At 43.6% G+C, this 27,992-nt stretch overlaps 1 protein-coding gene and 1 long non-coding RNA gene across 2 annotated transcripts in view; one reads left to right on the top strand and one right to left on the bottom strand.

Annotated features, from left to right (window-relative positions):
- CA10 (carbonic anhydrase 10) overlaps positions 1 to 27,992 on the bottom strand; it is a 444,734-nt gene that overhangs the window by 9,933 nt on the left and 406,809 nt on the right. Inside the window, exons 5-6 of the mRNA XM_081028824.1 lie at positions 14,427 to 14,522; positions 9,887 to 9,959 (exon numbers count right to left, since the gene is read on the bottom strand). Of these exons, the coding sequence (XP_080884950.1) occupies positions 9,887 to 9,959; positions 14,427 to 14,522 (169 nt within the window). The remainder of the gene's footprint in view (positions 1 to 9,886; positions 9,960 to 14,426; positions 14,523 to 27,992) is intronic.
- LOC308488768 lies at positions 169 to 14,456 on the top strand. The gene is made up of 5 exons (XR_013991949.1): positions 169 to 1,899; positions 4,842 to 4,957; positions 10,053 to 10,148; positions 11,322 to 11,564; positions 14,133 to 14,456. It is a non-coding gene; the product is annotated as an uncharacterized lncRNA (long non-coding RNA).

The raw sequence follows: 27,992 nt of genomic DNA, 5'->3' as shown, positions 1-27,992 counted from the left end.
TGCATGGACGAGAGGGTTTCTGTCCAGCAGCTCCATCTGCTGGCGGTGCTGGGCATAAACTAAGGGAGGAAGAGGCAACATCATCTGTCAGATCTGTCAGCTCCAGTCTGTACCATTAACAGGCTGGAGGCGATGCTGCCCACCATCACCCCATATAAATCACACCCCGGGATAGCAGAGTGCCACGGAGAGTGTTGCCTGTCTCCATATGGCATTACTGTGTTTCTACACCAACCACGCCTGAACCCTCATACGTATTTACATTGACATAATTGGTGTGTATTTATTTAACATGTAAGGTTTGTCCTCATGACTGACCACTCTGACTTGAAGCCTGCCATTAAATCAGGGTTTTATCTTTTAGGGATTGGAATTTGAGAACCACACGCTACCTTTTTACATCTTCTTTTCTCCCTATGGAGACTAGCTTGCTGTGTTTGGCAGGATAGAAACAGTGGAACCCAAGAAAAGACTACGGGCAAATCCAGCAGTTTTCAGTCCTAGTGTCAAGGAACACTGGGGTGTCTTCCATGGCTCATCAGAACAGGAATTATCACCCACAGACTACCTCGTTCATGCAGAAGCCTGCAAAAAAGAATTGCTTTGGCACTGTAGACCAAAAGGACCCTAAGAACTAATGCACTGGCAAGTGGATTCTGCTTTCCAAACTCTCATGGCTCTATTCCGTAGTAAGAGTGGCAAAGATCCAGAGGAGGTCAGAGCTGTTTATGAGTAGAGAAATACAAATGTGGGGTGAAGCTCCGAGGCCAGCCGGGTGATCACGCCTGCCTCTGCTCGCTTGCTTTAAGGAGTTACTGAGAAGTGATGGCAGAAGTTCAAATAAATTTTCATGGCTAGCTTTAAAGAGAGGTCTATCTATCTATCTATCTATCTATCTATCTATGTATCTATAATCTATCATCTATCTATCTATCTATCTTCTATCGATCTCTATATCAGTCTATCTCTCATCATCATCTATCTAAGGAGAATATAGCATATAGAGGACTTCGAGAAGGGGTCTTAACTCAAGTTTAAGTTCTAATTGTGGCTTTGCCAGTAACTTCTTCCTCCTTCAGGGCTAAGTCACATAACCTCTTGCTTGGAGGCACCAGACTATTTTGGATATAGCTAAAGTCATCTTCAGGTTAAAAAACAAATCTATAAACTCCCAAATGCCCTTCAACAGAAACAAGTCTACACAGACAAGTTTGTCTTAAGTAGGTCAAATTTTTGGTATGACAGTGTTGTAGTGTTTTATGTGTTGGCTACATCTTTATAGCGCAAGAAAATCCCTTGGGTAATCAATAAGGACAGAATATTTATGCACCATTTACAGCCCAATTTTATTCTTTCAAATGGCTGTAGAAGTTGATAGCTGTGCTCTTGACTTTATGATATGCTCTTGCTGTCTATCAATTATGTCATGTTGAGTTCTTAGTCATAGACACAATTCCCAAGCTGACTTAAAATTGTTTTCTTTTTAAAGAGAAACACTGTGATGAAATACCTAGAACCGCACAATGGGGGAATCTTCCCTTAATCAGCGCTTTAACGACAGCCTCTGTTAAATGCATTGCAGTTACTTATGTGGACCACTGATGAGATTTAACTTTGCCTGGCTTCCTGCTCATGCAGTTCCCATTCAAAGAGAACAATGCCAATGAGAAAAAGGCTTGGCAATTCCAGAGATCAATACCGGACTCGCTTCTGATCAATATGGAACTACTTGGCAATTTTCTCACATAGAACGACATTTCCCCTTGTAATCTGGGGCACATTCAACTGAAATGAAAAAAAGGCAATTACTAAAGCAGAAAGTAATATGATTTTTTTTTGTTTTTGTTTTACGCAAACAATAAATGAGAAAAAGAGCCTCCGAGAACTGGATTCATGGAGGTAAGCTGCTCCTTTTTTTTTTTTCCACTGACTTCAGTTACTACTTAGATTGCACCATGGGAAGGGGCGTGCTGCATTTCGCATTCTGTGAAAACATTTCCGAAGCCATTCACTTGAAATGAAAGTACAAGTTCAATTAAGCATAGAGAACGGCACCAGGAGCAGTATGCTTCAAATCCCCAGTGATATTTCATCACGTTCAACACAGCGTTTTTCTGAGGAGCGGGTGCACAGAACACTTCCTGAGGAACTGAGAAGTATAAGGCACTTACCTACACATCCATCTTTTCGTCTGGGTGGGGGTGGGGGGATTGAAGCAAAGTTACTAATAGGCAAAGCTAAAAAAGAAGTTTTAAAAGGGGCTCACACTGGGTGTTAAAACACCATGTTGAAAATCTCTCCTCCAAAAGCCTTCAGCTGTGCCTTTATTTCCGTAGAGGAAATATAGTAAGACAATAGCCAGATCCTTTAAAATTTGGAATCTGTGATCTTTTGGATTCTTATTGGACTGAAGTTCACCATTATATTTACTCTCTATGACATGAATGGAGTATGGGAAACAGAAAGAGAAGCTACCAAAATGATACACTGTCCTGGGACATTGGAAGAAAGAATTCATTTGTATGTAGTGTCCTAATCATGAGTCCCTCTCACCCATTTAAGAATGCTCTTTTGCACTTCACTGGTCACTGGTTTTACCACTTTAAAATATCATAAAATTAAAAAAAAATAATGCTAGTTTGATGAAGTCAAGTGGATACTAAAATGATATGAATGTTACCTTTTATATAATCAGGGCTCTGTGCCTGCTAATTAATTAACACAAGGAAAACGGAGGGATATTGACAGTATTCGAAAACATTACATTAAAAAAATTAAAATAATTTGAGTAAATGACCAATATCTCCTCCAGAAAAATCTATTCAGAGAATCCATTTTTTCAATGTCATGATTTCAGTCCTGACCCTCAATCTGTTGAAGGGGCATCTAACTTTAATAAAATAGATTTTCTGTAGAAGACTTTGTAAATTCAACCTGAAATTAATTCAGGCTGGTCTTTTCCATTGTTGGTCTGGGTTAGTGACAGTGTTCTATAAAATTTGCTCAGACACATGAAATCTACACTTCCCAGGAAAGTCGTGGCACCTCATTAACCCATCACTATCAACTGCATGGGTTCACACACAGAAACTGGGCTTCATTCAAAGAAAGCCAGTGGTTGCCTGGGTACCCTGTACTGTATTTATCTTGATCCTATTTTTTATTTGGCATCAAAGTGTGACCTACCTCCCACCTTTCAGGACCACGGAGTTTCGGACAACTTAGGAACACACAAAATTACCCACCTAGTTTACAACAGTCATTGTCTGGTCAATTGCTTCATTACCATGCTTAGTCCTCACCCCAACCTTCTTAACACCAGTATTAATATCTTCACTTTATTGATAAAGAAATCGTTATCACAGAGATGTTAAGAAACTTGTCTGCAGCTACACAGCAAAGGCAGTGGTAGCCCGGAGCCCAAGTCTGCTTCGTTCCATCTCTCTGCACTAAATACTTTGTTTCCCATAGTATAGTGGGTTTTACCAGCTTGATATCTGGCTTCCCAGCCTTTTGGCAAGATTCTCCTTCGTTCTTCCTTTTATGGATTCCCTGGCATCGATTTTCTTAACTGGCTCAACACACTGATTTTGCACAATTCCTTTCCCCCCCGTCATCTAATCTATCATCCAACCAAACAAATGGACTGTGTCCATGTAAGCTGCTGTTTGGTGGTGATGCTTCCACCATGCTCGCATGCTTGCTCTCGCCTCCTCACACCTCCTCAGCTAGCGGATGAGGCAGACACACAAGAGCCTCTTCCAGGGTGGGATTTAAAAGATATCTTTAGAAATGATTTGCAGTCCTAAGTCATGAGGATTGGAGCTGCTCTTTCAAAAGTGAGGATGTGTCCGCCTCTCTTCTCTATTTATTCTCACTCCCGTGATTACCCCCCAGTTTAAATGCCATCTGGATCCCAGTGACTTCCACATTTATATCTTCAATTCTCTCTCCTGAAATCCAGACGCCTATATCCAGCTGCTTACTCCACACCTTTTCTTGCCTGCCCCATAGACATCTCAAGCTTGTTTGAAACGTTGAATTCCCTTCCCACCCACAAATATACCTCATCCACAGTCTTCCCATCTCAGTTGATGGAAATGCCTTCCTTCCAGTCGCTCAGGCTAAAAACCTTGCAGTCATTCTGGACTTCTTCCAAATGATCTATAAAGACATCTCTTGGCTCTTCCTTCAAAAGAGACCAAATCCTTTCTCCCCACGGCCCCCACATTAGCCTAGTCATCATCAGCACTGTCTCGTCATTTGGATTGCTGCCATCATCTCCCAAATCTTATCCTTACCCCTCTCTAGTCTGTTCTTTACCAAACAAACACAGAGATCCGTTTGTCTGTGGATCATGTCATTCTCTGCTTAAAGTCTTAAATTGATTCTCCTGACAGTGGCCTCTGAGGGAAAGGCTGATGGGGAAGGTAGCCATGACTTCTCTGGCTACTATGTATACTAATAATGCCAGTGCCACTATGTCCCTCTGGGTGACACTGATTTCCATTGGTGGTCCCGTGCCAGGGGACAGACAGGAGTTGCAGAGAGCTTAGGATGGCATGAGCCTGAACTTTTAAAGTGCTCTCCAGTTCTGTGGTTACTTTATGTCCTTCCCGAGTGCAGACCAATGCAAAAAAGCAAAAAGATCGCTCTTCAAACTGAACCAAAGCTGGAATTAAGAGAAAGACATGCCGACAAATTTCATGAAAAATGAGAGCCTCGTGGAGCCACGCTGGCTGAGCTGGCCTGCAGTCCTGTAGCTGGGAGCAGAGCCACCACTGACCCGCAGATCCAGTGAGACCTCAATGCTTATCACTGAATGCTTGTTTATTATGCAGACATTGCTGACTTAATGGCCACTTCCTAGATGTGTGTCCTTGTCAATCGACTTCACTTCTTGGAGCCTTGGTTTCCTCATCTGCAAACTGGGATAGCAATCATACCTATTTTGAAGGTAGGTACTTTGTGTGCACTGGGAAAGGTACTCTCTGGAAAGCTCTTGGCACAGAACCTGGAGTACAGAAAGTGCTCTGTTAGCATCACTTCCATACTCCTGCAGCTCAGCCTGTTACAGAGTGGGTGCCACATCTAAGTGACGGGGCAAACTGAAATTGCGCTGGGCTGTAATTCTGTGTTGCAGCAGCAGAAGGGGCTTGTTGAGAGATGGGGTGGGGGTTGAAGTCATGTGTCCCTGGGTAGTGTGGTTGGGTGGCAGTGGGGGGGAAATGGATTTATTTGTATCTTAGAAGTATAGAAGTAGGCATGGCCGAGCAGGTGGCGTTGTCCTCCTCTCAACTGGAATTCGTGGGCTGATGCCAGCATCACCTGCTGCCTCCTGCAGAGACTCTGGAGAGACTTCCAGGCTTGTATTTCCCACCTACTGGCTGTGTCCCAGTGAGTGACTTCTGTTTCAGAAAACCCCCTGCTTGCTGCCTGGCCAACCTTCCACAGGCTGGCTGCCTCAGGGAGTTTAGCTGGAGGGAAGAGTGCTGGCGCTTTCCTGCTGAGCAAATCAATCTGTTCAGCCACAGTGTTCTGGGCATAGTGGCGTCTAGACCATTCCCACATGTAGGGGTCATCATTATCCCTGCGGTGTCACTCCTTTAGGTACGTGATAAATGTGCAACTGGGAACACCTCCATTATTCCCCAATGAGTGTAAGAGCACAAAATACCTGTGATTAGGGGGCCTAAAGCAGTTACCTCTCCCCATGGGAGTCTCTTTATTTTCCTGTATTTTCCCGTGGCCCAGATGGATAGATTATGAGGGGCAGAAGGAGGAGGGGTTCCTGCTCTCTTCTATTTGCATTTCTAGAAGGGTGTCTCAAGAGGTGCTGAGGGCATTTCTTTAAATACACCTTCTGCATACCTTCCTCAGCATGACATCAAGACCCTTCAAAGTCTGGCTCCAGAGCATCTTTCCTGCCATTCTGCTGCCCCATCACTGCTACCACAGGGGGCAATTTATTCCTCCATTAATTCAGGCCATCACCAATGTTTACTGGGTCTACTGTTAGACAAAGAGCTGATGAAGATACTTCCTCCCTTTGAACTCTTTCTAGTCCTTCTAATGGTCTCCTTGCTTTGGATCTTGGTCTAGAGGCTTACAATGTCCTCCCTCCTTCCTTCTCTCTGTCGTTTTCCCTCCCTCCCTTCCTTCTTTCCTCCCTTCTTCCCTCCCTCCCTCCCTCCATCCCTCCCTCCCTCCATCCTTCCTTCTCTCTATCTTCCTTCCTCCCTCCCTCCTTCTGTCTCTCTCCCTCCCTCTTTCCCTCCCTTCCTCTTTTCTTTCTTTCCCCAGCAAATAATTATTCCTATCCAGTCTTTATTTGAATGGCACCTGCTTTGTGCAACCTTGCCATGTAATTCTAAGCATTATTTTCAATGATCCAAAAGAATTATCTTTGTATTTTTAACATTGAACTTGTTACACCAATCCTTATAATACACTATGATATGTCTGTCTCTCTAACTCTAGAATGTGGGCCATGTGGACAGGAAACCTGTTCTATTGATCTCTCTATATCCTTGCACTCAGGAGCCACTCAATAAATATTTGCAGGGTGAGTGAACAAATGAAGGAAGGTCTTGGGTTTTAACATTGATACCTGCTTTCGCTATTGCCAGCGTGTGCCCTTCTCAGTTCCCACAGGCCCCCTGGGGGTGGCAGTCAGCAGGGACACTTCATTTGAAATAGATGAAGTTGAAGTTTCCCTTAGCCACCAAACAGCCATCCATCACTGGTCCCAACAAGCTCTGTTACCCTGGCTGTCCAGCCCCTATTTGCACCAGAATCCATATGTGTTCCCGAGGACACCTTTCCATCGCACAGATCCACGTGGATGCTTTCTTTTTCAGCAGCAGTCACTTCATATTAATCAGACCAGTGCTGGGGGTGGGGCAGGGAGGAATGTCCCGCTAATGATGGACTCTGCAGCTGGCAATGTGTTAGACTATGTGTTGGGACTTAATGTGTGATTTCACGGCTTTTCATGGTCTCTAAACTGCAAATTCAAGATTATTTGAAAACAGTTTATTTAATTTTCATGCTTTTTTAATCAAAAAAGTTAAAAGACTAATAATGTTTTATGGGAGGTTATCAAATGTGCTATTTGCACATGTGGCAGAAATGTCTTCCTTAGCTGGGCAAACTACGTGTGCATTTAGAGAGGACTCCATAGGGGTACTGATGAGGAAGGGCAGGGTAGTCCTGGAGGTAACTTAGTTCATTCTTTAGGTGATGATTATCTAGGTGGAAAGTAATTCTCCAGGTTCATTCATCACTCCCACTGCCTGTCCCCACCCCAATCTATCTCTTCATATGGAAGAGCCTTGGCAGTGAGAACCTGTGGGAAGGGCTCGTGCCTGGCCCATCTGTTTATTCAGGGAGCCTCGCCTCGTGTCTGTCAAGGGGCAGGTGTGCAGGGAATGTTTGCTGAACGAATGAATAAATGACTGAGGAAAGGGTTCTCCACACACTCCCTCCAGCAGTCCAAGCGGAGACCTGAAAGCATTCTCTCTGTCTTTCCCACATCACCGTGGGAAGCAGAGGCAGCAGGTGCAGCTGAACTTCTCAGTGGTGGAGGACATTCCAAGGGGATGTGAGGTGTTAGAATGTTTGCACGCTGCTTTTAACTTTTGCGATTCAGAATCCTAGAGATTGAAGGACCTTAGAAACCTGAAGTTCAACTTCTTCACTCTATAGATGAGGAAATAGAGTCCAAGTGAGGAAGTTCCTTGCTTAAGGACAAAGTTGGGACTTGAATCCCACTTTCCTGCTCACTCCCAATTAGGTTAATTGGTTTTCGTTTTTTATTTGTTTGTTTGTTTGTTTTGTACTGACTTCTTTCATCTTATGGTGTGTGCTGTTTCACGTAACTTTTCCCAAATTCTGAAACTTCTGGGATTGCTGTGAATGACAGCAGCACAATTTCCCTCTTTTCCCTTTTGATTTTGTACTGTTCTCTCTTTTGTGCTTAAAGACTCTAGGGATAAAACACTCTGGAAACCTAAGAAAGCTGGACAGAGTCCTCTAGATCAGTGCGTCATACATAAGATGAAGAAAGATGTCAGCAACCGAACGGGAGAAGATGTTTGCAAACAATGCCTCTGAGAAGGAGCTAATATCCAAAATACATAAGGAACTCACAGAACTCAACCGCAAAAAGACAACCAATCCAATTAAAAAATAGGCAGAGGACAGGCACAGAAGCTTCTCCCAACAAGACATACAAACGGCCCACAGATATATGAAAAAATGTTCAACTTCATTAGCTACTAGGGAAATGCAAATCCAAAGCACAATGAAATACCACCCACACTGGTTAGAATGGCTATCATCGACAAGACAAACAATAACAAGTGTTGGCGAGACTGCGGAGAAAAAGGAACCCTCATACACTGTCGTTGGGAATGTAAATTGGTACAGCTGCTATGGAAAACAGTACGAAGGTTCCTTAAAAAATTAAGAATAGAGTTATCATATGACCCAGCAATCTACCTCCAGGGTTTCTACCCAAAAAGTTCTGAAAAAATTTATCCATAAAGATATATGTGCTCTGATGTTCATTGCAGCATTATTACGGTGGCCAAGACATGGAAATAACCGAAGTGTCCTTCGATAGATGACTGGATAAAGAAGATGTGGTATATATACACAATGGAATACTATTCGGCGGTAAGAAAAGATAAAATAGTGCCATTTGTGACAACATGGATGGATCTTGAGAGTATTATGCTAAGCGAAATATCAGACAGAAAAAGTACAGAACCATATGACTTCACTCATATGTGGGATATAAAACTAAAAGCAACAAAGGAACAAGACAAACAAATGAAGAAACAAATACTCATAGGCACAGACAACAGTTTAGTGGTTACCAGAGGGTAAGGGGGTGGGGGATGGTAGAAGAGGGTAAAAGGGGTCAAATATATGGTGATGGAAGGAGAACTGACTCTGGGTGGTGAACACATAATGCAATATACAGATGATGGGTTATAGAATTGTATACTTGAAACTTATGTAGTTTTGTTGACCATTGTCACCCCAATAAATTTCAATTGACAAAAACTGAAAAAAAAAAGAGAAGTGATCATTGACACCACAAAAATATAAAGGATTATTAAGAAAACACTACAAACAATTATATGCCAACAAATTGGACAACCTGGAAGAAATGGGTAAATTCCTAGAACATATAATCTTCCAAGACTGAATCAACAAGAAAAAAATACCTGCACAGACGGATTACTACCAATGAAATTAAATCAGTAATCAAAAAACACCCAACAAATAAAAGTCCTAGAACAGATGTTTTCACAGGTGAATTTTACCAAACATTCAAAGGAGAATTAAAATCTATTCTTCTCAAACTATTCCAAAAAATTCAAGCGGAGAGATGGTTCCCAAGCTCATTTCAAAAAAAGAAAGATGCCACCGTGACTCCGACTGAAGGAGACCCAGCGACACAGAGAGGGAGATCTAGTCCAACTTAGGGCCTCTCTGGGTACTGAGGTTGGATCCAAACTACCTGATGAATGCCTTTTCCATCCCATAATTGGCAAAGATCCCAATATGGCCAACAGACATGGTGGAGTTTGTCAGCTAGTAGAGTCTCCCGGCTCATTACCAAGCCATAGGATAACGAAGACCATCATCAAAATAATCGTTATCGCCATAGACAGGCGTGGGTGACAAAGACACCCAGGGTCTTGGGTTTGAAACGAGCTGCTTCTTAGCCAACCCTGACTGCAGAGTGACCATCTATAGCATTAAAGGATCATGAGGCGGAAAGGCTCCCTTGGAGAGCATCAGTTCTGCTTTCTGCCTTCAGACAGGAGTAACCTTTATAGAAGAGTTGTATAGGAAATTGAACCATACTTACTTTTATATGTTATTCTTGTGATAGTATCTCTGTTGAGCATTCGATTAAGAAATGGGTTTGATGAATCAGAAACCTAGGGAAGAAGAGAAAACATTAATGACCGGGCAGTACTATCCTAGGATAAACATTGTGTCCATGCATTCACTTATTCATTCATATTTCCTAGGTGCCTTCCACATGCCAAACGCTATGATGGCTGGAAATTCAGAGATCAAAGATAGACTCTGTCCTCCAGAAACCCCAGTCTAGAGAGAGAAGACTGGTAAGTAAACCAGTGGTTATAATATAGTACAAACAGTACTATGATAGAGTCACAGGTGTGATGATGTTAGAGGACGGCCATGCCCATAGAAAATTTGGGGAGCTAAGTAAGGCATGTGCTGATTCTGGAAGGATCGGAGGAAGTGAACAGAGTGCTTTGGTGGTAGTGTGGAAAAGAAGTAAAGGTCAAGATAAACAGTACATACAGAAAAACATGTGTGCATACACTGCCCTGGGAGAACAAGCCATGCTCAGGCAAGTATTTCAGTGTAGTTGCGGCTGAGACTATGTAACTGAGACTACATCCTCAGTTGTAGCTGAGGGTGGGAGGGGAGGCTAAAGGGGTCGGCAGGGGCTAGCTCATGTCAGGCTTTGAAAGTCTGGACATTCAATGTTAGGACATTTAAACTCTATGCTGTGGGTATGTGGAAACATCAAAGGGTTTTAAGAAGGTAGAGAGTGACATGTTAGGAAGGGGATAGTAATAGAGTTAATAGAGAGTGAGAAAGAAAGAGCACCCAGAACAGAGGTATCAGGAGATGAAAACAAATCTCTAAGAAGTAATATAGAAACTTATTATATCACTGCTTATTATTGCATAAATTGACTATGTCATAAGCCATTCCATCCATCCATCCATCCATCCATCCATCCATCCATCCATCCATCCATCCATCCAGGCATCTATACATCCATACATCCAATAAATATTTATCAGGTGTCCATTATGGGCCAAACCTTGTATTAGATGTTCGGGGATCAGTTCCCGTTTTATGCCCATACCCTTAGGTCTCCAAATTTCTTCTTTGGGAGAACAAGCCAAGTGTCAAGGGACTTAAGCCAGGGGACCACCATTTGGAGACTGTGATGTGCCCCCACATAGCCGTGGACACAGTTTTCCTAAAAACCCCATGTTACTCAGCCTTTTCCAAGGTCCCGTTGTTCATCCTAGTCATTCCTCTCCTACCTCACGTGGCTCAGCCCTGCTCTGTAATTTATGCCTCAGCTGTTAATCGGATGTTGTGACACATCAACATTTTAAATCTGATTTATTCTGAGGTTTGGAAAAACTGCAGCAGATGATTATTATTATTAGATAAGCAACAGGTAATTTTTAGTTTGGAGAAAGCACAGACTGTTTATTTTCCTGCCATCTGTCTCTCCTTTCCCACAGTTTCCTGGGTGTGTTGTGGTGAGACACACACCAAGGGCATCTTGGTGAGTGGCAATCCGCAGTGGAGTTTGTGAAAGAACCACCCACAAATGGAGAAAAGTCTGCCGTGCCCCAGAACCCTTAGTGCCAAATCCAACTTCTACTTTCCCATCTTCTTCGGCCGTTTAAAAGATAGCCTGAAGCTACCTGTGTGTGCTGACGCACCCCATGCAGGAGGAGAGCCAAAATATAATGTCGTGGCAGGTAAGGAATCTGTCATGTCTCTTAATCAGGTGCCTTGGGCTCCTGGTATCCAGTGAGACTGGGCAGTGTTAACGTTGGGACTGGACCCTTTTGAGCCTATTAAAAATAATTGAAAAATTTCCAAAGTGCACGCAGATGATTTGTGGGCTCCCGTGTGCTGACTGCGTGGGTGAGAGGATAAAATATGTAGTACTGGGTATAAGTGAGCTTAAGTGGGAAGTTAATGGTGTGTGGTTGAGCAGCAATTACAGCCAAATTTCAGTTCCCTGTGGTCATGGGAAGGATGGGGGATTAGGAAGGGACTGAGATAAAGAAAACCCACAGATAAACAAGTCTCTTATTTTACCCAACAACTCCAGCCGTCTATGGCTCAGCTATTCGCCAGGGTGACATCTCTAGGGCTCAGCCGACCCTGATGTGTGGCCTCTCATTTTCTGTTCCTGCCTATCCTGCAGGGAGCTGGGAACAGGAGGCAGAAAGATCAGAAAGAGGGGAGGCCCGCCCGAGGGGGTGGGCCTCTAGAGACCAAGGGGCTTCTGTCCATCTCCTTTCCAGGTTCCAGTGCCTAGCACAGGGCCGGCCTGAGTCCACACTCAGCCAGTGCTTTGGGATGAGTGAAAGATGAGTCACAGGCTGGATAACTCACTGTGGAACATCTGAAAGTTGGTTATGTTGGACAAAGATAGAAATGTCGTGGCTTACTTTGAAATCTAAACAGAAAGCTTCAGGTTCGCCCAGGGAAAGAACGACCCTTTCATCCTCAGGGTCGGAGACATAAGTTCCTCCCAACAACCCACAGGGAGGCAGCCAGGACGTGTGTCAGTCACCTCAGTGGAGCAAGCGTTTCTGTAAGAGCTTACGAGACACGCCAGCAGTTTGTTGCTGAGGAGGCTGACTTCCTGGCATATCAATGACCCTGTCTGCTGTAACGTGCCTGCACTTGCAGGATGGCATTCTCTGGCTCAGGAGCTTAGAGCAAAGTGAGCCAAAGTCAGGGGCCGAGGCTGAGGCTGAAGCACCACCAAAGGACAGGCATTGTGGGGCAGCCCACGTGGATGTGGGCGTGGCTCCTGGAAGGCCTGACACTGGGAAAGCCACAGGGGAGGTGAGTGCCTGGACATTTATGACCCAATACGATGAAGGATCTGCAGGCTGCATAACAGTGAGTGTGGCCTGGGTTGAACGCACCAGCTGGTTATGCATGTCATGACTGGGGCTGGATGAGGAATATAGACTTTACCCTGCCCTTGTGGGCAGCATGGGGATATGGAGGAGATGTGTTGAAATGTCGTTTCCTCTCTTCGTCATCCCAGTGGCTTTCTCCCAGCTCTGATGGGGAGGCATAGGGGGTGAATAAGGTCATTAGTATTACAGTCAAGTAAGACCTGGGTTCCTTTCCTAGATGGGCTACTTGGGTGGAGTGCCAGAGTGTCTCTGAACCACCAGTCCTCCTCTGCAGGATAGACACACCAATGTCCACCCTACAGGTTTATTATTAGGGTTAAATGATAAAAAGTATGTAAAATACAGATCTCAGGGCCTGACAGTCAGGAATCTGTGTGTTATAACAGGGTCTGTGACGATGCCAACAGGTGGAGAGCAGGAACTGGCAGGACACATTTCTTTGGGATGTCTCCTCAGGTATTATGAAAGCATGATAGCCTAAGAATGTGCTTCCCTGGGCAAAAGTCCCTTCCTGTCTTTACTAATGACAAGCTAGAGGAATATGGTGCTGGTGGCCAGGGGCAGCCTGTGTCACAAAGTCCCCTGCCCAATATACAAGCTCTAAACTGATACAGGTGACGGAGGGGAAGCTAGGAGGAAGCGGAGAGTCTTAAGAGGGATGAGCAGGCAGAGCAAAGTGCCTGTTGCAAAGGATGATGCTTTTGGGGAGAGACAGGGAGTAGTGCCTGGGCTGCCCTGTGCCCATTCTTCTTAAAATTGATGATGTCAGAACGAGAACTTGGTTCAAAATCCCTAGAGGCAAAATGCTTGATTTCTATTGATCATCTTCATGAGAGTCCAAGTTCCTATTGGGGTACTTCCGCGAATGGTCTGGGCCAAAACTTCTCGATGGGTTAGTTAGCACAGGGACTGCCAGTTTTTGGAAATGCCATACATTGCTTTTAGTCTCTTTTTTTTCCAATTAGAAAGACAATTTCTTTTTTTCTTTCTTTCTTCCTGTAAATTTGCATACCTGTTTCACCCTCCATCTGTCAAAATGTTAAAGGTAATTACCTTTTAACAAATTAGAATTGGCTTGGTAGGAGATTTGTTGTTGTTGTTGTGGACTGTTAGAAACATGTGGAGCCTCCCTGGAGTGTCAGAAAGTTAGCATTGGTGGTCTTTGCTTAAGTGTCCCTGGGAGTGGGTGGGGGGCGCTCATGAGGGAGAGGGAGAGGGGAAGATGATACAATTGCGAAGAAGCTGGAGGGAGGCAGCACCTGGAGGGAAAGGACATCTCACATTTCCCTTGTACCTCTTTCTCCAAGGGTAGGACTTTAATTCCGGGGTGTCAGTGACCTGCCCCTCCACTTCTATTACATACTTCTGATTCTTCTGCATCAGGTGACACCTGAACCCTGCCCCTGGATCTAGCACCATTTTTCGCTCTAGGACAGAAGCTGCCCGAATCCTCAGGCCCTGATGCTCTGAAACGGAACCCATCGTTTTTGCATCTCACTGAGAGGGACCTCATTCTTCATAAATCTCATGGATATAAAAGTCACCACCCTGCAGCTTTTCTTGGACCCAGACACCACCCTTTGTTGTTATTTCTAAGATCCAACTGGACTGTAAGTGGATATTCTGATTGGGGTGGAATGACAAGAAGAGAAGATTAAAGGAATGCAAGACACTTACTTTTATAAATATAGAAACTACCACCAATCCATTTGGGCTCTTTGCAGCTTCTGTGACATTTGTATATAATTCATGGTTATAGTGGATGAGCTGCACCTGGCAGGAGGGAAAAAAAGACAATAATAAGAACAATCTAGCATTAAAATGCGTGAGGCACAGCATATTCACCCTACATAAAGGTAAACTGTAAAGTATATTGTAGAACAACTGGAAAGACAATCTTGTAACTGAAAGGATTTTGGGGACATGTGTGTGTCTCTGTGTGTAAAATGCATTCATACACACATATACACATCCATATACAAAAATACCCATATGTATTTGTAAATGTTTTCCGGTAACAATTGTGTCTTTCATAAGTTCACTGCCCATCTGGCTCTGGCTCCATCTCAGGACATTTCCCCTAAAGTGTGTGTCAAATGAATTTCCCTTATTAGGAGTAAAACTGCCCTGCAGGGGCCGACATGCTTTCCCCGGCTGCACCAACATCTGCCACTGGCAGGAGTAAATATTCCTCATGGCCTCTGGGCGAGCCGGGAATTGTTAGATCCTGAGTCAGCCCAGTGACCTCTGAGAGGAAACTGGTGAGCCTGCAAGAAGTAGCGGTCCTGATGGAGACAGAGCTGATGGCATAGGCTCTCAATGAACCAGCCCGTGCAGGTCATTGATTGTGCAGGGCTCGACTTTCTCTGTGTTCAATTAAGGTCAGCAATGCCTATTGAGTCCTTGTGCAACAGGCAGTGTGGGAAACAAAAGGAGTCTTGGACCTGGGCTCCAGTGAAATACCGTTTCCCTGAAAATAAGACCTAGCCAGACAATCAGCTCTAATGCGTCTAATGCGTCTAGTGAGCAAAAATTAATATAAGACCCAGTCTTATATTATATTGTTATATTATAGAAGACAGGGTCTTATAATATAGTAAAATAAGACCCAGTCTTACATTAATTTTTGCTCCAAAAGACGCGTTAGAGCTGATTGTCCGGCTAGGTCTTATGTTCAGGGAAACACAATAGGTTTTACCTCTGTTACCCAATTGGGAAAAAAAACCAATAACCTCTTTAAAAAGTTGTGAAACATAGCATACATTTATATTCACACGAATGCACCACCAATTCTGAGCTGCATGATGAGGTTACCCCACCTCACAGAGACTTGACTGCTTCCTCTAAAAATTGGTTATAATTATTGCTTCTTGGAATTCATTTCAGGAGTGTGGTTTTAAAACAGATTTTTTAAAAACAGCATGGAAGTATAATTTTTGTAACAAAGTAAAAAACAGAAGTAAAAACAGTCATAGTCCCCCTACGCCACCTCTGTCTAATCCCATCCTGAACACGACTAGTAACAATTTAGAATAACAGTATTTTTCCAGATGTTTTAGTGCTTATAAATCACACACATGTAGGGCTTAAAAAACGACATAGGGGTAAATTCCTAGAAATGTACAACTTCACAAGACTGAATCAAGAAAAAATAAACAGAGGAACAGAGGAACAAAAGGAACAGAAATAAGGAGATTCAAGTAGTAATCAGAAATCTCCAAACAAAGAAAAGCCCTGGAACAGATGGCTCTGCCTGTGACTTTTACCAAACACTCAAAGGAGAATCCATACCAATCCTTCTTAAACTCTTCAAAAAAACAAAACAAAACAAAACAAAAAAACAGTAGAGGGAACACATCCAAACTCATTTTATGAGGCCAGCACCATCCTGATACCAATGGACACAAATGCAAAAATCTTCAATAAAATACTAGCAAACCAAATGTAACAGTACAGTAACAGGATTATATGCCATGACCAATTGGGATTTATTGGGATGCCAGGATGGTTCAACATATACGAAACAATCATTTTGATATACTACTTTAACACAATGAAAGATAAAAATGGCATAATCACCTCAAATAAATTCAGAAAAAGCATTGGACCAAATTCATTATTCATTCATGATTAAACCGATAAAAAAGGTATAGAAGGAACTTAGCTCAACACGATAAAGGTTACATACGAAAAACCCACGGCTGACATCATAATTAATGGGGAAGAACTGAAACCTTTCCCTTTAAGATCCGGTACAAGGCAAAGACGCCCACTCTCTTGCCACTTCTATTCAACATAGTACTAAAAGTCCTAGCCAGAGCAATTAGACCAGAAAAAGAAATCAAAGGCGTCCAAACTGGAAAGAAAGAAGTAAAATTATCTTCGTTTGCAGATGACATGACCATACATGCATGGTGCATGCATCACATATGTAGAACACACTAAAGACTCAATAATAACAAAAAACTTAGAGCTAGTAAATGAATTCAGTACAGTTGTAGGATTCAAAATCAACATACGAAAAGTTGGTAGCCTTTCTAAATGCCAACAATGCATTATCCAAAAAGGAAATGAAAACAATTCCATGTATAATCAAAGTAAAGACTTGTACACTGAAAACTGTAAGACATTGATGAAGGAAATTAAAGAAGACACAGATAAATTGAAAGACATCCCATGTTCATGGCTTATAAGAATTAATATTGTTAAAATGCCCAACAACTCAAAGTGATCTATGATGCAATTCTTTTTTTTTTTTTTTTACCATATGATTCTGTTTATATGAAAATCTGGAAAAGACTGTTCAAATATACAATGATTGAAAGACGATCGGTGCTATATTTAGAAATGGACTGGGAAAGGATGAAAAAAGGAAGCTTTTGGGACTAAGGGAAATGTTCTCCATCTTGATTTTGATGAGGGTTACACAACTGTATACTTTTGTCAGAGCTTTTTGAACAGTGCAGCTAAAATACATGCACTTAATTATATGTATACTGTGTTTCCCCGAAAATAAGACCTAGCCGGACAATCAGTTCCAATGCACCTCCTGGAGCAAAAATCAATATAAGACCCGGTCTTATATCACATATGATTCAATTCTTATCAAAATTCCAATGGCATTCTTTACAGAAATAGAACAAACAATCCTAAAGTTTGTATGGAACCACAAAAGACCCCAAATAGCCAAAGCAGTCTTGAGCATGAAGAACTAAGCTGGAGGCATCACATTTTCTGGTTCCTAAATACATTACAAAGCTATAATAATCAAAACAGTGTGTTGCTAGCATAGAAACAAACATGAAAACTAATGGAACAGAATAAAGAGCCCAGAAATAAATCCACACATTTATAGTCAACTAATCTTTGATGCAGGTGCCAAAAACACATAATAGGGAAAGGATAGTCTCTTGAATAATCGATGTTGGGAAAAGTGGATAGCTACATGCAGCAGAATGAAATTGGACCCTTATCTTACACAATATACAAAAATCAACACAAAATGCATTAAAGACTTATATGTAAGACCTGAAACTGTAAAACTACGAGAGGAAAACATAGGGATAAAACTTCTTGACATTGGGCTTGGCAATGAGTTTTTGGTCATGACACCAAAGCACAGGCAATAAAAACAGAAATGGACAAGTGGGATTGCATCAGACTAAGCTTTTGCACAGAAAAGGAAACAACCAAAGAGTGAAAAGGCATCCTACAGAATGGGAGAAACACATCACAACATCAAGTTGGAAACCTTAAATATATACAATTTTTTACATAAAAGCTATCTCAATAAAGTTATTAAAAATAAAAAAGGGAAAAACCCAATAGGAATAGAATCACTTATAATCATGATCCTGAATTTGGATTTTTAAAATTTAAAAATAGGTCGTGGCTATCTTTCTAAGTCAATGTGTACAGACCTCCTGTCGTGTGGGGTGTCCGACGGGGCGGCCTGCGGGGTCTCTGCTCCCGCTCCCCACATAGGAATGCAGGACATGGTGAGGCCAAAAAGGAACACCCACGGAGCCATAGGTAGGGAAGTCATACCACTATGGTCTCACTGGAGGCTGGGTTTACACGATGTGAGACCTGCTGTCCGCTTTGCTGCTAACCGACCAACTCTCCTCGACTCCCCTTACTCTCCTTCAGTCTCCTCCTTCACTCTCCTCGGCTCCCCTCCGTAGCCGTGGCAGTTATATCAGTGACCAATGGCTTAATGGCTACAGCTGATGGCCAACCAGCCACAGCTGACGGCCATCCACTATCTGAGCCAGCACCTCTCCCCATGAGGCCGAGAGCCTGGAAACTGTTTTCTGAGGCTCTGTCCCCACACCTACCTAAGCCTTTCTAATAGCTGTAGAATCCTCCATTGCATGAAAGCCCCATAACATAGTTAACCATCCTCTCATTAGCTTCCAGGTTGTTTCCATCTTTCCGTCTCTTCTAAACAAAGTCACAGCAAGCCCAGCATATATCTTTCTATAATGGTGTTTGCATTTTTCACAGGTTGATTTGAGAATCTAATAAGAGAGTGCATGTAAAAGTGATTTGTGACTCTGAAAGCACAAGAGTGTTCATTATTAACAATATCCTGTATTGCGTTAAAAAAGGGGAAATTTTAGAAGTTCAGAAAGTCAATTATTGAAAGAGGTGCTTTTCCTTAATCTTTGTAAAAACCACCTCTAACACAGTGGATTGTCACTTTCCCTGTATATCCAGATCACCTGGGTACTTTTAAAACCCACCTGTGTTTGTCCCTCCCATTCTGATTTAATTGATTTGAGGGGTGGGAATAGGGAATTGGTATTTGTTAAAAGCTCTCCAGCTAGAAGGCAGCTGGAGGGGAGTACCCATGCAACATAATCAAGGAGCATCAGCATCCCATCAGAGTGCCTCGAATCTGAGCATGTCCTGCACCTCTTGAGTCAGTGGAGTTTCTCATGGAGGGAGCACATGCGATTACAGCTCTTGTAATGTCCTATTTGCTTATTGCCTTTTCACTTCCTGTGAGTTTTGCCAATGTGGCAGATGGTTATACATCAGCTAGTCTGCCATCAGAAGGGCGACCACAGGCATGGGCTGGTGAATACACTCTGCCTGAGCCGGACTGAGGCCAGGCAGGTTTATCAGACCTATGCTTATCAGTTGTTCCTGTCCCCTTCCCACTCCCTCCACCCCCCCCCCCCACACACACACACAGCCAGGACTTTCTGCAGGTGGAGAAGTGTTGCCATGTGGAAAAACCAGGAGCTGTGGGGGATCTGCCACACCTCCCTTCAGTGTTGAGTAAGCTTCTTAGAATCAAAATACATCCTGCCATCTGCTGAGATCTTCCCACCAGGTGACCTACAAAGCCACCTGGGGATGTGCCCATGCTTCAAGGCAAGCCTTGGAATTTCAGCATGTTTTGAGAACTATGCCTCAGACGGTAAGCAGTGGAAAGCAATCCAGGCAGGGGTCCTTCTCTCCAACTTAAAGACTGAAAAGGGCGGGAAGAAGTCTCCTGGGTGTCCTACAGGGTGGGATTCTGTAGGAGCCAGGGGCTGTGAGAAAGGGGCTGGCAAGTACAGGAGGGAGGTGTGCTCTGCTCTAAGCTCAGGTTAACACATTTAGAATTTGGGTCTGAAGTCTTGCTTCCTCTTTGCTCTAAGGTAAGTTGGCTAGGATTCTGATATCATAAATTTTGGTTTCTATTAGGAGTTGGTGGATGGACTGCCTCTTGTATTAGGTTGAACCATATGAAATGGACTTTTGGATCTATAAGACTGGTGATTTTATCGAGTTAACATCATTTTAAAATAAAGCTATTTTATATACAGCAATCCTTCCACCAACTCCCCCACCCCCAAATTAGAGGTTAAAACGATGACATAGTGCTTTGCTGCTCAGTGTGCAGGGTCCAGCAGCATCAGGGAGCTTGTTAGAAATGCAGAATCTTGAGCCCTGCCCTACATCTCCCGAATCAAGTCCTGCATTTTAACAAACTCCCAGTGGTTCTAAGGCACGTGACTAGTAGATGAGAAGTTCTGGTTTAGCAGATACTCTTGGCAGGTTAGCAGGGCCCTATTTTGCCTGGCTGATCACCCCTCTTCCAGTTCAGTTTCTTTGGATTAAGAGGTGCATGCATCATGTATGTCGGAAGATGGGCTGAGTCCAGATCATAGGAGGCCTAGACTACGAGCTATGAGCAATAGAAGGGTTTTGAGCCGGGGATGAGATAATCAGCATGGATTGTAAGAGGGAGATTGGAGCAGGGAGAGACTGGAGGTAACGAGGCTATTATTTCAGATGGTGGCTGTGCAGGCAGAAATACAGTCTGCCGGACTTTGCAGCTTATAGAATGTACATATGTATGTGGTGAGTGGGCACCAGAACGGCCAGGACCACCAGAAAACCATAGGAGACAGCTTGGCAGTGGCCAGAACTCCTGTTCCCACCTGTCAGACACCATTTTGGCATTGAAGGCAAGAGAGAAAGATGCCTGGGGACCTGCACCAGCTCAAGCTCCAAAAGCATGGCTTCATTGTGAAAAAGCACTGCTTGCCCTCCACCTGCCTCCCAGGTCTTTGTCAGGGGCTATGCAGTTCCCATAGCTGTTGCCTTTGTCCCTCTCCAGACAGGCATAGTGGTGCCAATCCAATACCTACTAACCATGCACAATGTGCATGGGTGTGGATGGGTCTGGGGAAGGGGAACTGCTGCTTGTTCTGCCATTAATTTGGGCTTGGGCAGCAGCCACGTAGAGGTCATATCCTGCTAGGAAGAGAGTATCAGATTGGCAGGTGGGCTCTGAAAGCAATGTCTGTGGATTACTTCTTGCCAGTTATAGGTAGTATTTTAAGACCCAAACCTTCCAAAGTCAGAATTTTGAAGAATTGGGCTAAGCACTAAAGTTTAGTTTAACTGAGCCCCAATTTGGGGGGCTTACTCAAGGTAATCAGAGTGTCTGATGTGAAATAAGGGATCAATTAGTGAATGTTTGACCTGAGCAAGTACACGAGGCAATTAAGACGATAGGGACAATGTTGAAACTGCTTACAAGAGCTAACTCTTTGGGGGCTAATGATGACATGCTAATTAAACAGCAAGTTTAGCTATTCATTAAAGAGAAACCCCGAGGGCTTCTGCTAGTCTAGCTGGAATTACGTGAAAGAGCTAAAGCTGGATTACTGGAAATTATTTTATAATCTTGACTTTTTATTAATTTAGATGGATGTCCTTCTAGAGAAGCTTTCTGGAAATGCATGATGAGAAATGGCTGTCCTAGAGGAAGAAAGGAGATGCTGTCGGTCTTTTCATGGTGCTCCCATGCGGCAGATGCCATGTTCAAGCGCCTTTTCCGTTTCAAGGTTTTCCGTTACCTGACATGACTCTTCATTGTGTGGCACTAGCTCAAACGTTGTGTTCTTATCCCAGAACACACTGCCTCACCTCAGTCCTTTACTAAGACACGGAATTTGTTCGTTCAAAAAATCTTTCGGGGTCAACTCCCTGCTGAGGCCAGTTGGAACAAGACCGATAAAGTCTTTGCATTCCCGGAGATGATTTCAGAGCGTGGCAAGCGCTTTAAAGGAAATAAACAAGATTTTGGCTTGCAAAATGAATGGCAGTAGTGGAAAAAGGAGGGTGGTGTGCGAGTGGGAACGACGTCAGGTAGCGTTGTTGGTGAAGGCCTCTCCGCACAGGTGACATTTGAGCTGAGTTCTGATGAGGAAGAGGAGCCAGGCCTGGGAAGACTGGGAAGGTCAAATGGAGCTGCATTGCTGGCAGAGGGCATGGCCCATGCAGAGTCTGAAGGAGGGACAGAGGGCTGAGTGTGGTTGGGGAAGAGTGAGGGTGGCTAGGATGGGACCAGCTCATGCAGGGCTTTCTAGACCAGGGTGAGGAACTTTGGTGTTATTCCAAGTGCCATGGTCACTGGTTTGAAGGAAGAAATCAATTGATCTGATGAGCATTTTTGAAAGACCCCTCTGGCTGCTTTTGGAGGGCAAAGTGGAGACAGAGGAGGCCTTGCCTATCCTTTACCTTCCAGCTCAGCTCTGGTCTTAGCTTCCCCAGAGCATCTTCCATGAACCACTGATATTGAGCCCCAGTGAGCATCTCTGCTCCCATGGTGAGATGGGAGAATCCAGGGGGCAAGTTCAAAAAAGTTTACAACCTGAATAGCCAGGGTACTCAGTGATCTGAAAATGCATAAGCCATACACAACTGGCACAGTCACGTGGGAGCCGAATAACATTGCCGATGTTAGCCGTCATCATCATTTACTGATGACCATCTCTAACATTTGTTAGGCATTTCTATGTGCCAGAGACGATGCTGGCAGTGACAGCATCTTATTTAATTCTCTCAAGATTCTGTGAGTAGTCCCATTACCTCCATTTGGTTCATGGGGCTATGGAATGATGATTTGTTCAAGGCAGTGGGAAGAGTTGGGATCATGCCTACTTCCTACGACTATCACGTTCACACTCATGCACCATTGCTATTTGGAAACAATTCTCTTTGTGTCTGTCTCTACTTTTGAATAAACATTTCACAGGCAGGGATATCCATCATCATATCCCCCCAGTGCCTGTCACAGGACTTGGCTTGGAGGAGACGGTGGCCAGTGTTTTCGGAATAAATCCTAATTCTGCATTACATAGTCTTTATGAAAGGGACCTGAGAGAAAACCTAGGCCAGTGACTGCTTTTAAAACTGAAGAAACTGAGATCAGAGAGGGGCTGTGTCTTGCCCAAGATCATATAATCATTCCTATATCCATTCATTCAACAAGTGTTTATTGAGCAACTACTAAGTGAGGGAGAATAGAATGAGTTGAAATCCAACAGGGAGGCAGGACCAGACCACGGAGAGCCTGGCAGACTAGGGTAGGGGGTTTGGATTTCATTCTAAGGGTTATGGAGAATTGTGTTTATGCCTAGAATTCTCTTAGGATCAAAGGCAAAGCTTCTGTGTCTCATAACTGAAGTGAGGAGCCCGGCAAAGGTTGGTCTTTTGTGATAAGTAACGCAGCTTTCAAGTTAATAGATAAGTACTCATCTTTACCAGATGAGCCAACCTGCTGCAAGCAAGCTTCCAAGTCAACAGCAAGCTGTTTTTTTGTCATTGGTGAGGCTGGGAGCAGCTTCTGGTGGAAAGGTCTCAAACAAGTTTTTACTTTGCAGCAGTGAGGTGACTCCCAGTACATGCCAGGCTGCTGCTTGGTCATGTCTCACACCTCGGCAGGGCGACCAGCTGTGTTTTCAGACCCTGATGTATACACCTTAGTTCATCTTTCTCAGCGTGACGCTCCATTAGCAGAAGCCCCTTAGTGAACTCAGGAAAGAGCAGCCTTGTATCAGAGGACCACATGAGGCATTCAGAGTGATAACAGCCACCACCTTCCTTTCCCCTGCTTAGACACCTTAGTGGCTTCCCATTGCCTTTAAGACAGACTGAATCTGAGCACAAGCCTTGTGTGGTCCCTGACTTTTCCAACCAAGTCTCCTTGTTCTATGTACTCTGGCCACAGTGACCTTTCAGCCTCCCTTACACAGCATGCTTCCTCCTTCCCTAGAGCCTATGCCCATGCTATTCCTTCTGCTTAGAACACCCTTCCCTCCCCTCTGTGCCTGACTCTTATTTATAAACTCCTTTAGATCTGAGCTCAAGGGTCATCTCTCAAGAGAGATCCCCATCGCCCACTCTCATGGCATCCTGAAAAACACATCACAGTTTTAGTTCAACATTTACTGTGTGATTGATTAATGCCCATCACTTTCACTAGATGTTAAGCTTCATCCAAGCTTCTGATTGGCCCCCATGATGTCCCCAATGCCCAGCAGAGTACCTGGCACATATTAACAGTAGCAAGGTAGAAATAATTGTTAAATGAGTGAATGCAGCCATACAGATCATCAATAATAAAATACAATAAAATGCAATGTCCCAGGGCACAGGGAGAACAAGGTGCTTGGCTGAGCTGGTAAAGGACCAACCTGAAATCCTAAACGTGTCTCTAATGGGATCCCAGAAACTAAATGTCACACTGGGCTACATGGATTGCAAAGCCTGGCTTCACGACTGAGTACCCTTTGGGCAAGGCAAGCCTCTCATCTATAAAGAGGGATAAAATACTAAGTATTTCATAGAACTGTGGAGATGATTTTATGAGACAGAATATATAAAGCATTTAGCCCAGGGGCTGGCATGTAGTAATCATTCAATAATTTGCTATTGTTTTTTGTTGTCTGTAATTATTATACAAGCAATAGAGAATAGAGCTTTCCACTCCAACAGGAATAGGGGTTAGGTATGTGCAGCCCCCTCGGCGGGGTCCTCACTTTGAGTCTGTTCTCCCAAAGAAACTTGAGGAAAGTATTACCTATTCACAACCTGGATCATTTTCCAATTTATCTTGTCCTGTTCAGACATGGATGGAGCACCTACTATGTTCCAGGCACTCAATGAGGTAAGAGCTTTTAAAGAGAAATGCATCCTCCATGGCTCACAATATAATTCAGAAGATGGCAGACTTTTCTGTGAAGAGTCAGATAGTAAATATTTTCAACTATGTGAGCTATATGGTCTCTATCACAACTATTTAATTCTGCTTTTGTATGAAAGCAGCCATAGACAGAATATAAAAGACTGGGTGTGGCTGGGTTCCAATAAAACTTTATTTACAAAATCAGGTGGCAGGCTGTATTTTGCCAACACTGCTAGTTTAAATTTGAGAGATGAATAAAAAACTTGAGGAGCATTCAGTTTCCAGAAAGTGTTCTAAAGAGACAGAAGGAAGCATGTGTTGAAAGAATCTAAGTATTAACCTCTCCCTTTCCTTTAAATGATAATGATTACCATTTCACATTTCTATAGCTCTTTAAACTTTTCAAGGCATATTCAACTCAAGTGGGTTTAATTCCAGTCAATGCACGAGTCCCAAGTACTCATCCTATGCCAGACTTCAGGAGTCCAGAGATGAGTTCTATATAGTCCATATCCTGAAGGAGCTCACCTATATTACTGCATATGTTCCCGAAATAGGCAAAGGGTGACAATAAGGCACAGAGAGGTTGAGCAACTCTACCAAGGTCACATAGCCAAACAGTGAGCCTGATCCACTTTGCTTTCTCGTGTACAAATGTTTTCATTCCACAAGGAAGAGAAAAGAAAAGGTATTTTATATTTGAGGGGAGATCACATTTCAGCAGCTGTTGCTGGAACAACAATTATAAGCTAGAACTTATTTATAGAAAGTCATTAACAAGTTTGTCTTTAAGTGTAAGAACACACACAGTCTGCAGAGAAAAATGCAGTTTGATATTTACCAACTGCCACATTCTCACCCTAAGGTTTGGCAATTATCACCGGTCTTCCTGGTGGCTGATGATTTCCTGCATTTTAAGACATGAAATGAAATTATGGCTAAAAATAAAAAAGAAGTCCCTATAATTTAATTGACTGAAGACCCCCAAATGTGGTTCAGCTATCACAACAAACTATGAAACCAGAATGAAATATGATGTTTTCCTCCCAGAAGATAACAAAACTTGGATTTTAAAGCATGGTGTTTTTCACCAAGTTGTATGGTCGTTAGCACAAGTGTAGAGTGATATGTTTGAGTGCAGGATGATTCTGGAAAAGGCACGGCTCTGAGCCTAGTCAGATAACTCTTCTAAGTAACCTCAGACTAGCTGCTTAGCCCCTCTGTGCCTTCGTCTCTTCATCTGTAATATGGGGATGAATCTAAGGATTGTCATGAGAATGAAACAAGATGATCCACTACACAGGCTTTCAGGAACTAGGCAGGGTATAATCAAACAAGCAAAACAAATGGGGTGGGAGATTTCTGGTCAAGACGGTGGAGTAGGTAAATACTGAGCTTGCCTCCTGTCACGACCACATCAGAATTACATCAGAATTACAGGATATCTTGAGGATATCCTCCCCAATACAGAGGATACAGAGGCCCCCAGAGGAGTGAGGGGCCCTAGCCCCACACTAGGCTCCCCAGCCCAGGGTTCCAATGCCAGGAAGGGAAGTCTCCAGAACTTCTAGCTGTGAAAACCAGCAGAGATTGTGGCTGAGTGTGAACAGGGATGGCTGGAATCCCCAATGGTCCTCTTAAAGGGCCTGCACACAGACTTATTTGCTGATGGACTCACTTGCTCTGAGCTCCAACACTGGGGCAGCAGTTTGAAAGGCATCAGGCACATACAGGGAGCAACTGAATTATCTGACTTCAGGGTGAGGACTGATGAGGGCAGCTTTATCCCAGATAGAAGTGCTGGCAGAATCCATTCTTTCGTTGTTGAGCCCTCCCACCTCCTGGTGTGCAGACACAGGCGGCCGCCATATCTGAGTCTCCATCAACCTGGCTAACACTGTTTGCCCTGCCCTGGTGATTCCCTGAGACCCAAACTCATCCAACTTGCGGGCCCACCCATGGCACTTCCAGTGGCTTTTCCATACAAATGGTCTGTCTTGGCTCATGCTGTGGACTTTCCTAAAATCTCCCAAAGGTTCACAAAACCCCAAACAAGCAGCATCTGGCTTTGATGCCCTGCACCACTTTCTAAGAGCCCCAAGCCTGGCACTAGTGGCAGTCAGCTTTGGTTCACAGCTTGGCATTCTGAGGCACCTCCAAGCCCAGCACAGGTGGTGATTATATGAGGATTGCTTTGTGGACCTGGGCAGGGCATAGGCTGCAGCTGAACTTGGCTTGTGGCAGGGCCCCTCCCAGGAGGCCCTGGGGCCAGAATGCCTGGTGGCCAGCTTCAGACAAAGCTGGAGCACCACACAGCTGTCTCCATAGACCACACATCCAAAGGGCAGACTCAGTAGGCACTAGAGTCTTGCAAAAATAAATCCTGTTCCATAGCATCAGCTCCTGCACAATAGCTCCTCCACTGTAGTTACAGCCAGTTCTCACAATCAGCCTGAGAGTCAATCCCTCCCATTGACTTGCATACAGCAACCAAGGTCCAACTACAACAGGAGGGCACACACAAGGGTCACACCTGCAGCACCTCTATCAGGTGACTAGGGAGACCATGCCACTGGGACCCACAGGATACCTACTATAAAAGGCCACCAAGCCAAGACTGGGAGACATGGCAGCTTTACCTAATACAGAAACAAACACAAGGAGGAAGCCAAAATGGCAAAGAAACATGTCCCAAATGAAAGGGTAAAACAAAGCTCCAGGAAAAGAACTAAACAAAATGGAGCCAAGCAGTCTACCATATGCAGAGTTCAAAACCCTGGTTATAAGGATGCTCAATAATTTCAACAGAAATAGAAAACGTAAAAATGGAGATAGAAAACATAAAAAAGAACCAGTCAAAAATGAAGACTACAATAACTGAAATAAAAAATACATTAGAGGGAATCAACAGTAGACTAGATGAAGCAGAGGACTGAATAAGTGATTTAGAAGTTAAGTTGGCAAAAAACACCCAATCAGAACAGCAAAAAGAAAAAATAATCAAAAAAAAAATGCGGATAGTTTAAGGAGCCTCTGGGGCAACATCAAGTGTACCGACATTCACATCATAGGGGTACCAGAAGGAGAAGAGAGAGAGCAAGGAATTGAAAATCTATTTGAAGAAATAATAATGAAAAATGTCCCTAACCTGGGGATGGAAATAGACATACAAGCCCAGGAAGCATGGAGTACCAAACAAGAAGAACCGAAAGAGGCCCACAGCAAGACACATCATAATTAAAATGCCAAAGGTTAATAAAGACAAAGAA

Source organism: Rhinolophus hipposideros (genome assembly GCF_964194185.1).
Source record: "Rhinolophus hipposideros genome assembly, chromosome: 20".
Taxonomy (NCBI): domain Eukaryota; kingdom Metazoa; phylum Chordata; class Mammalia; order Chiroptera; family Rhinolophidae; genus Rhinolophus; species Rhinolophus hipposideros.
The sequence above is the reverse complement of the archived record's forward strand: the minus strand, read 5'-3'. Positions and strand labels throughout refer to the sequence as shown.